General features: G+C 38.7%; 1 protein-coding gene across 1 annotated transcript in view; it reads left to right on the top strand.

Annotated features, from left to right (window-relative positions):
- Nucleotides 1–11,133, top strand: part of LOC102470862 (multidrug resistance-associated protein 1) — a 105,127-nt gene that overhangs the window by 45,494 nt on the left and 48,500 nt on the right. Inside the window, exons 12-14 of the mRNA XM_006153595.3 lie at nt 563–689; nt 6,639–6,815; nt 10,196–10,363. Of these exons, the coding sequence (XP_006153657.1) occupies nt 563–689; nt 6,639–6,815; nt 10,196–10,363 (472 nt within the window). The remainder of the gene's footprint in view (nt 1–562; nt 690–6,638; nt 6,816–10,195; nt 10,364–11,133) is intronic.

The raw sequence follows: 11,133 nt of genomic DNA, 5'->3' as shown, positions 1-11,133 counted from the left end.
GATATTTTAGCTATAGGATGCATGCACTACTGGAGACAGAGGGAGGCAGAGATACAGAAAGAAAGAAAACACCCCCCCCCGGGGGGTGGCCACATCCTTATCCCTTCTGGTCTATTCTTCTCTCAGGATTTTGGACATGCATGCACGTGCGCCCAGTATGAGTTTTAAGTCACCAGGTACGGAATTCAAACCACAGTCGACTACATGGTAGTCCAACAACATAACCACTTTGCCACCTGTGGGTCCTACACTGTACCATACTTTTATTTCTTAGAGTGTTTTTAAGAAGATGAACATATTGAAATTATTTATAACACATTTTTACCTCTCACTATACCTTTCATTTTTACGGTGTCCTTTTTAAAAATTCATTTTCTCTACTTGCAGCACTTAATTGTTCTTCTGCTTGCATTTTGAAAGGCTAAGTGTTTGTCAAAGGAAGAGAAGGGCAACAATGTCAAGAAATGGTGCTCAGGGCTGTGCACAGTGAATGTATCCAGGAATCTGCATTAACAGCTACTGTAACAAGAGTGCCTGTATTCTCCCTTTCCTTGCCTTGCAGCTTGAACATAAAGATTCCAGAAGGAGCTTTAGTGGCTGTTGTAGGGCAAGTTGGGTCTGGAAAGTCATCTGTGCTTTCTGCCATTCTGGGAGAAATGGAGAAACTGACGGGAGTAGTCCAAAGAAAGGTAAAATCAACAATACAGTCTTTCGACATCTCCTTAGGTAAGAGGCTACAGGCAACCCGTCATTAGCATCAATACAAATGTATCAAGTTTAATTGGAGATGCAAGCATACAATGGGCATTACTAGTTTATAACAAACATTTCAATTTCCACAGAAATTGATTAGCTATGGATACAGTCGTTACAAAATTCTTTCCTCCAAATATCCCAGCAGATCTTATGATCATTGTTTGACATCATTAACTGAATTGCATGTTATTATAGAGAAACTAATGTGATTTATGTTGTAATATGATTAGGTTTCTCATTATCATTCATTGCAAGTTCCCCTAAGTAATAATTATGGCTATTTATTCTCATGGGGGAATCTTTAACCTAAAGGAAACCTCAGAAAAAATAATAATAGTTTACTTTTAAGATTCTACCTTTGGACTATGGGGATGTCTACTATCAGCCATTTGCTCTACTCATAGAGGTTATTAAGAATAATAATTCAAGGGGGAACCAGCAGTTAGTGTAATGGCTATGTCGCTGGACTCCCACGTAGTCGACCGCAGTTCGCGTCCCGGACCCGGTGGCTTAAAACTCACGCCAGGCACGTGTGCGTGCGTGCCCAAGATCCAGAGAGGAGAATGGAGGAGAAGGGATTGTGGTGTGACCATCCCCCCTGGGGGGTGATTTCTCGCTTTCTGTCTCTCTGTCAGTCTGGCAAGCGCATGCTCCCTATAGTGAAAACCTCTCCAAAAAAAAAAAAAGAATAAGAATTCAATACAGACTTAACCAGCTGTTTCCCTTTTGAAACACTAGACTATCCAATGAGTTTTATTTAGATATTACCCAGTCACTCTTTCTCATCTCTTACATCATGGAGAAACTACTTTCTGAACTAGTTTCTCTTCACACATTTTTTTCCTCTCTGCAAAACACAACTCTTCCTCATAGCTTTTTTTTTTTTTTTTTTTTTTTTTATCACATCCTTATAGCCTTCCTAATTCCAGTTCTTTAGTGATTCATTTTTATTATTCCTTTTCCTCTCAGCATTTCTGGTACCTACTCTACGATCAAATATGATTTCCACAACCTTTTCTGTTAAGATTACACTTAATGCACGTGATGACTCCTCTGACATCTTAGTAGCCCTGTACTCTTCACAGTAATACAGCCGCCATCTCTCTGTAACTTTTCCTAGACCACTGAGTGTACTTTACAAACATAAAGGAAATCAGATTTATTGTATCTTCATTTAGTTTTTCAGCTGTTTTGACCAGGCAATTTTTGAGTACAAACTATCTTCCTAACATTTGATACCGGGGAAATAAACATGAACTATGTATTGTCCTCTTCTAAGTTCAAAGCCTAGTTAGGAAAATACCAAGATCAATTATGATAAATGTTTAAATCATATATATAAAAAAAAATAATCGAGGAAAAAAACAACAAATTCTTCTTTGAGGAGTTATAAAAAGAATCGAATCAGCGATAAGATAGCCTTTATTTGATCTTAGAAACGAGCAGGAATTGATAGAGGTAATATAAATTGTAGGTTTCACCTAATGCATTAATAGCAAGAATGAGCAGAAAGGACTGGAGTTAGTATTGACTAAAATAATGTGCAAAGACCTAGCCTAGTTCCTGGCAGAGGGAGTTAGCTCCCTGTAAATATTTATAGTTATTGTTGTCATTATAATTGTTGACTGCCATGGTAAGATTTAAGGATTATAGGGGCCTGCTGGTAGCATAGTGGTTAAAGAGCCGGATTCCCATGTGGCCTACTGAGGTTTGAGTCCTGGACCTGGCAGCTAGAAACTCATACCAGGAGCATGTATGTGAGTACCCAAACCTAAGAGGAGAATAGAAAAGGTATTGTGGTGTGGCCATTCCCTGCAGGGGGCAATTTTTTATTTTCTCTGTGTCTCTCCAACAAGCACATGCACCCATAGCAAAAATCTCTCCAAAAAAAAAAAAAAATTAACGATTATTTCTAATTTCTTTGAGTGTTCATTGTTGAGAAATGTTCGTGACGATCAAAGAAACCATGACAATACCATTGTTAATATTAAGGTGGAGACGACACCTTTGCCAATACTAAATTATAGATGTCGGAAGATATCTGTTTCTGTAACTATTCACTTTAGCTTTCAGGATGCTATTGGTCTGGATCAATGGCAGAATTTAAAGTATCATATTCTGAATTATTTTCCCCATTATTTTTGTTCCTGACTAAGGACTGGAGTTAGTATTGACTAAAATAATGTGCAAAGACCTAGCCTAGTTCCTGGCAGAGGGAGTTAGCTCCCTGTAAATATTTATAGTTATTGTTGTCATTATAATTGTTGACTGCCATGGTAAGATTTAAGGATTATAGGGGCCTGCTGGTAGCATAGTGGTTAAAGAGCCGGATTCCCATGTGGCCTACTGAGGTTTGAGTCCTGGACCTGGCAGCTAGAAACTCATACCAGGAGCATGTATGTGAGTACCCAAACCTAAGAGGAGAATAGAAAAGGTATTGTGGTGTGGCCATTCCCTGCAGGGGGCAATTTTTTATTTTCTCTGTGTCTCTCCAACAAGCACATGCACCCATAGCAAAAATCTCTCCAAAAAAAAAAAAAAATTAACGATTATTTCTAATTTCTTTGAGTGTTCATTGTTGAGAAATGTTCGTGACGATCAAAGAAACCATGACAATACCATTGTTAATATTAAGGTGGAGACGACACCTTTGCCAATACTAAATTATAGATGTCGGAAGATATCTGTTTCTGTAACTATTCACTTTAGCTTTCAGGATGCTATTGGTCTGGATCAATGGCAGAATTTAAAGTATCATATTCTGAATTATTTTCCCCATTATTTTTGTTCCTGACTTTATAGTGCCATCCTAATTTTCTCTAGTTAGGTAAAATGCTCACTGTAATAGCATGACCAACTCAACACTGAGAGTTTTCAAAGTGCTCTTGTGGAGCTCTGTGTCTCATTGTCTCAGAGGGCGACTTTTTTGAGGCACATTTTATATCACTGTCACAATGCTCAAACTCTAAGATTGCCTATTCTTGCTAAGCTTTCTCTCTGAAGCCTCCTACTCAACTCAGTATCAAAGCCTTACACCAGACACTGTTTATTTCAAAATACTGAGTATTCAGTGTTCTTTGATGAAACATCAGACATTTCCAGTTCATTTTTAAATTAATCACTTTTTTTTAATTGCCAGAGGGTTCATGCTCTCACCAGAGAGATACAGAGAGGGAGAGAGAGGACCCCCTCTCCCAAATAGGGTATGATCATGCTGAAATTCTTAACCTTCAATTTCATCATCCTGTGGGAATGTGGTGCTTGCACACAGAGGTGATCTTTTGTTTAAAGACATTGGGGCCAGATTTTGAACCATGGTCAGCCATGTGAGATCCAGCTCCCTTAACCACTGGGCTATGGGGCCAACCCAACAGAATTTCTATTCTAGTTTGATTATAAAGATTGAAACAGGACCAGCAGATAGCATATTGGTTACATCACTGGACTCCTACACAGTCGACCGCTGTTTGAGACCTGGACTCACCAGCTTAAAACACATCAGGTGAGTGTGTGTTATGCCCAAGATCCCGAAAGGAGACTGGAGGAGAAGGGAGTGAAGTGTGACCATCCTCTCTGGAGGGTGATTTCTTGCTTTCTGTTTCTTTCTGTGTCTTGGACAAGTGCACGTGCCTTATAGCAAAAATCTCTTAAAAGAAAAAAAATATTGAAACAAAAACTTGTATTCATTTGTATGTGAGAGGCAAAGAATAATTATAATAAAAGGAAAATTGTTCATCTCTGCAAAAATTGATCAACTGTTTTTTAACTCCTCTAATTCTCTTGTTCTCAGTGTAGAATTAGTTCTGGTTTCTTCTTTTTTTTTTTTTTTTGAGAGATATTTTTGCTATAGAGTGTATGTGCTCACCAGAGACAGAGCGAGACAGAGAGACAGAAAGTGAGAAATCACCCCCCAAGTGGGACTGGCCACACCTGCTCCTCCATTCTCCTCTCAGGATTTTGGGCATGCACGTGCACATGACCAGCATGAGTTTCAAGTTGCCAGGTCCGAGGTCCCACAGTCAGCCCTGTGGGAGTCCAGCCATGTAACTATTATGCCATCTGCTGGTGCCCGGTTCTGTTTTATGTTATGTGATTTTTTTTTTTTTTTCATGTTCGTCAGTCTTTTCTTCTGTGTTCTAAATCTTCTATCCTGCTTAACTTGCTTGGTATGTAGCAACTATTCAAAATAGCTATCACCTGTAGACCAATTTAAATGCTTTTCTAATCAAAGGTTAGATTAGTCACTTCGCAGACAATTCAAAGGCAATTACTTTTGTGTTCAAGATCAAGTCAGATCAGAATTATATTGTTTTTGATCAAAAGACATTCTGTGCCTTACATGTTTAACAAAGAATTAAAAGTTAATCTTTGATCTTTAAAGTAGTTGGTAGAAATCAAAAGGCTAGTGTTGCATACATGTCTGTATCGGAAAGTGCTTTAAATGTCTGGTGTTGCTATAGAGTATGCAGTAGTCAGAAACTTACAAATAAATGTTTGGATAGAGTCCATGGGGCAGATGGAAAGGTAGGTCTCTAGTTCAAATAGTACAAGAAAAGATGGCTTAGTTAAGAGGACGTTCTATGCAGCAGGCTGTCATCTACTTAGGAATCACTCAGTTATAAAATGATCAAAAAATGATAATGTTTTGTGATTAATATGAAAGACACAGAAATGTGCTGTCCAGATCCCTCTTCTAAGAAGGGCATGTTGCCCAGAAGCAGGATCATGGTCGGCAAGTTACCTCTATAGAAGCTGGCCTCTGCTGCACATGGCATCGCACACTGTCCGAGTGTGAAGAACTGAATTACACAATTCCTCAAAGTGCATATGTTCAAGTTGTAACTCTCAGTACCTCAGAACTGGGCTATATTCATAGACAGAGTCTTTAAAGAATTGTTGAAGTTAAAATAAGTGCATTAAGATAGGCCCTAATCCATCCCATTTAACTGATGTCTTTATAAAAAGGGGGAATAAAGGCTCCTACCCATCCTTCGATTAGTCACTCCTTGCTCTCAGAAGTGTGTTTTCACTTTTGGTTTGCCCTGTTACCAAGCTTTGCTGTCTCACACCAAAAAAATTGAGGGGTGGGGGTGGATTTAGGACACAGACACAGTTCACAAAAGATCGGGTGAAGCACAGGGAGAAATTAGCCATCTATAAGCCAAGGAGAAAGGGCCTGGAGAGAAATCAATCCTGTAACACCTTGATTTTTCACTGAAAGCCTCCAGAATTGTGAGAAATTACATTGTCGTTGTTTAAGTCTCCATTTGTGTTACCTTGTTATTTTAGCTCTAGTGAATGCACACACTCAGCAGCTGCTTCCAGATCCACGTAACTGTGAAAGAAACCCCAGTGAGAGTGAATCAGAACCACAAGTAACTCAGTGAAGGATGCACTGCTAAGCATATATAAATTAAAACATAAGATAGCACAATCTATATATTGTAAGGAAAAAAATACATTTAAAAAATGCATATATTTTAAAGCTACAGAAGGCAAAATAATGGCCTCCATAAGTTAATTAAATATGGCTCACACAACTTATTTTCTCCTTGTTGAGAATGTTTCTTTCTTTCTTTCTTTCTTTTTTTTTAGAGGCTTTTGCTATAGGACATGTGTGCTCACCAGACAGAGAGAGACAGAGAGACAGAAAGCGAGAAATCACCCCCTACGGGGGATGGTCACACTGCAATCCCTTCTCCTCCATTCTCCTCTCGGGATCTTGGGCACACACGCACACGCGCCTGGCATGAGTTTTAATCCACCGGCTCCGGGATGGGAACCGCGGTCAACTACATGGGAGGCCAGCGACATAGCCATTACGCTAACTGCTGGTTCCCAAGAATGTTTCTTTACTTCTTTTTTTTTCTTTTTTTTTTTAGGGCTCAGTGGCTTATGTTTCTCAGCAGGCCTGGATTCAGAATTGCATTTTGCAAGAAAACATTCTCTTTGGCTCTGCCATGCAGAAGCAGTTTTATGAGCAAGTATTGGAAGCCTGTGCTCTCCTTCCGGATTTGGAGCAGTTACCAAATGGAGATCAAACTGAGATTGGAGAAAGAGTAAGGAAAACATAACTTATCACATGCAGGAATAAAATTCCATTGTGGTGTGGTAATAAAATGTTTCTAGCCTTTTGTTGAGGACTTGAAGAGCTAGACAACTAAAATTTTTAAAAATATATCCTTATAGAATTCCTATGAATGAGATGGTAGTACTACAGATGAATAATTATAATTGACTCTCTGGGAAATAGCTGAAAAGACAGTAGGAAATTCTGTTGTTAGTATTCACATGGGGGACTAAAAGCCCACCAATTACATCATCACCATTTTTGTTTTAGCTGCAGGCATAATTTCACTTTCTTTTGTTCTTTCTTCCTTTTTTGTTTGAATTGCCAGAGCACATGTATACTCTTCAAAGAGAAACAGAGAAGGAGAAATCAGCCCACTGAGGCACGGTCACAAGGCAGTGCTTTCATTTCCCCATGTGGATACTAATGACAAAATGTCCTGCTGACTTCCAGTCCGCCATTTCTCCATCCTGTCAGGATCTGGGCACGTGTGCCTGGAGTGTTTTTCCAGTTGCCAGGGCTGAGACTCATCCATGTGGAATCTGGCTTCCCTTAACTACTGGACTAGGTCTGCTCAATGCTCTTTACTCTCTAATGAGTGAATATGAGTTTTTTCCCTGTATCTCTTGTGTACAAAATCAAGTCCAGGGCAACAACTACAGAGCGAGTCGCCAATAGTGGTGCCCACGTCCAGTCTCTGAAGAGGCTGAGATGATATTGTCACTGATGTGCCTGCTCCACATTGGCTCATTCCTGATAGTGATTATATGTAAATGGAAAAGAATTAGATTTTTTAGAAGAGGAACTAATTTCCCCAGTCATTTTACTCATTGTTCTATTTAATTTTTGTCGTGTTAATGGCCATTACTATCCTCAGTGTTTTGGAGTTAGGACAAAAAATGAAGCTATCATGAGCCAAAGTATGAACCTCAAGAGATTACCCTTGACCCATGACTGAAATCTCCATTAATTAAACATGAACGCAAAAGTAGCCTCTGCCCGTGATTCATATGTGCTATAAGGATGAATAAATAATCTTTACTGAGTGCTTTGAATTTCTGAAAAGAGAGTCAGCACAACTTTGTTAGGCATTTTTACCCTGGCCTCATGTTATCTAAGAGCCCCATTATATAACATAATAAATAAAATATATGATGAAATTATAGAAAGCAGAACATATAAAATCTAGGATGAACCATAATTTACTCTTACTTCATTAATAGTAACTTGTAAGTATGTTTTCTAGATAATGTTAAATAATTTATTTTTCCATCCCCTGATGTTTTCTTCTGGCATTTTCACTGCCAGAAAAATTATGTCATGCCTAATATCTTGTAGAAATGTATCTTTTTCTTCCAACTTGTTAATATATATTGACCAATATATTAATACACCTAAACTCTAAAATTATAAACTATCCAATAGTATTGAACTATAAGAATTTGAAAAAGAAAAGGAAAATCCAATAGAAGAATATAACTATAATATGGTCATTAAATCTACTGCCATTCATAATTTCTGTTTTTTATAATTAATTTTGTTCCAATCTGATCTTGTACTTAAAACACATAATTTAATATTTCAAAAGGAAATCTGTTTAAAATTTTTATGAAACAATGTTAAAGTTTTTTCTCATTTTTGCTCATCTTTTCTTTTGAGATTCTCTAGTTGACACTAACATTAATTTATTATATGCCCTTTTCCATCATGAGGTGTATAGTGGTACCCCGTGAAATTTGTTACTGCACATGAGTGATATAGAAAGTGTGGGTATCCAAAGTATCTAAGCAAGGTGGTGACATAATTACAGGATAAGTGATGACAAGGTAGAGGACAGATTGGAGAAAGGAGTGATAGGGTGATAACAGCCAATGCTGATATGGTCATACTCAGTGTTCGATTTGTTCTATGTATTTCTACACCCAGTTTATTGAAGGCTCCCAACAAACCCATGAGCTGGGAACTGTTATATCTACACACACACACACACACACACACACACACACACACGCACACATATCATTTTGCTTTATATGTACTTTCTTTTTTAGAGAGAGATTCTTTGCTATAGGACACTTGCGTTGACTGAATTGACAAAGAGACGGAAAGAGAGAAATCCCCCCCCCCCAGGGGGGGATATCCACACTGCAATCTTTTCTCCATTCTCCTCTCAGGATTTTGGGCACAAATGCACATGCGCCTGGCATGAGTTTTAGGCCACTGAGTCAAGGACTCAAACTACAGTCAGCCACGTGAGAGTCCAATGATACAAGCGTTACATCGTCTGCTGGTCCCTAGCATGTACTTTTTAATACCTATCTCCCTTCAAATTGAGAACTCATGAGAGAGGCTTTGTCTCATATGACTTTGAGTCCAAGGAGTAAACATAGCACCCAGAATTTAGTTGTACTCAGATGTTTGTTGTTTAGGAGTTACATGAGAAATGCAAAGAGACGATGCCATTTTATAATTACAGGTCATTAGCCAATTCTGGGTTGTATTGGGGGGCTTTTAAACCATACCTATAAACATTGAACATAAAATAAATCAAGTAAATTAGGCCTGGCACCATAATTCTCCATACATGACTATACATGTAGAATTTAATTCTCACATGGAATAATGTATATTCCTTATTTGTGCTTTCTAGAGTTGTACTTTTGCCAACAAGACTTGTACTAATCTTTTTACAGGAGAAAATAGGACAAGTTGATTACTGCTTTGGTAATTTAGCTATTATTTTCAATTTCCTATGTGTCAATTTAAAAATGAACAATGCTGTCAGTATATGGTTGGCAACCAAAATCTTGTTTAATATTCCACAGGCACGACTTTTCATGATTAGGGATTTGGATTTTTTCCTTAACCATTTGTATTTCCTTTTGAGAATAAGCAGTTAAAAGAAAGTAGGTATACCTGTACATTTGTACAGGTTAGTAGGGCCAGGAAATAGGTTGGGGATAGGCCTAGGAAATCATGGGTAAAGAATTTGAGTGGTTGGCCTCATAAAGCAGTGTTTAAGCTCTGTGTGCAGGAAGCTGGATCCCACATGGCCAACCCAGATTCAGGTCTCGTTCCCAGTGGCTTTCAGGCCAGGCATGTACCTGTGTGCTCAGAATGCTGGTGGGATGGCAATTTGGAAGGAAAATTACTATGACCTGACCAGGCCCTATTTTTGTTTTTTGAGGGAGGGGCGGTATTTGCATGTTCTCTCGGGTGTACATGGAATGCATAATTTTAAGAGAGGTTCGTGTGTTCATCTTGGCTGGTTATGAACGCATGCTAAAGAAGAGCACTTGGGTGTAACTGCATGTACTTTGAGATTTACACACTTTTCTTCAAGTCTTGTTCTGTCCTGCTCCACTTCAGGGAGTAAATATCAGTGGGGGCCAGAAGCATCGAGTAAGTCTGGCCAGAGCTGTCTACAGTGGAGCCGACATCTACCTCCTGGATGATCCCTTGGCTGCTGTTGATGTGCATGTTGGAAAACAGCTTTTTGAAAAAGTGATAGGGTCCTCTGGCCTCCTGAAAAACAAGGTAGCCATGGTGTCATTTATATGTTTGGGGGGATAAGGAAAGAATAATCCGCCCAGCACCATGCCTAATATTGCAATTATTTTGCTTATTTCTTTAAGCAAAGTAGTCAATTTTCACATAAAACAGGATGCTTATATTGCTCTTTTATAGACAAATGTTAATGAACATGTATATTTGTAAAATAATATAGATGACTTAAAAATAAAGGCTTTGGAGCTAACAGGTAGCATGATGCTTAGGGGCGCTAGACTCCTACATGTCTCCCTGTGGTTCGAGTCCCGGACCTGGCAGCTTGCTTTCTTACTTTCCCTCTATCTGTCTTTCTCTGATCAAATTAAAACAAATAAATAAATAAAGTTAAATAAAAATATTTTTTTAAAAAATAAAAATAAATTAAAATAAAGGCTATGAGTCATGAGCTGACTCAAACATGTTTCTCTAGTAGTATCATACACATTTTTTTTTTATGTTTCTGCCATAGGGCACATGCCCTCACTAAAGAGAAACAAGGAGAAAGGAAAGGAAAGTAAGAAGTCACCCTCCTACCCCTGGCCCCCCAGAAGAGATGGCCTTGCCACAATCCCTTCTTCAGTCTCCTCTTGGGGTTTTGGGCACACACACACACACACACACACACACACACACAGCTCTCAGCATGATTTTTAAACTGCTGAGGAGACTTGAACCTCGGTTAACCACGTGGTAGTCCAGCACCTTAACCACCACATACCCTGCTGGCCTAGTACTATACATTGTTAAAAGTAAGCAGG

Source organism: Tupaia chinensis, unplaced genomic scaffold (genome assembly GCF_000334495.1).
Source record: "Tupaia chinensis unplaced genomic scaffold, TupChi_1.0 Scaffold000382_1, whole genome shotgun sequence".
In the NCBI taxonomy this organism is placed as follows: Eukaryota; Metazoa; Chordata; class Mammalia; order Scandentia; family Tupaiidae; genus Tupaia; species Tupaia belangeri.
The sequence above is the reverse complement of the archived record's forward strand: the minus strand, read 5'-3'. Positions and strand labels throughout refer to the sequence as shown.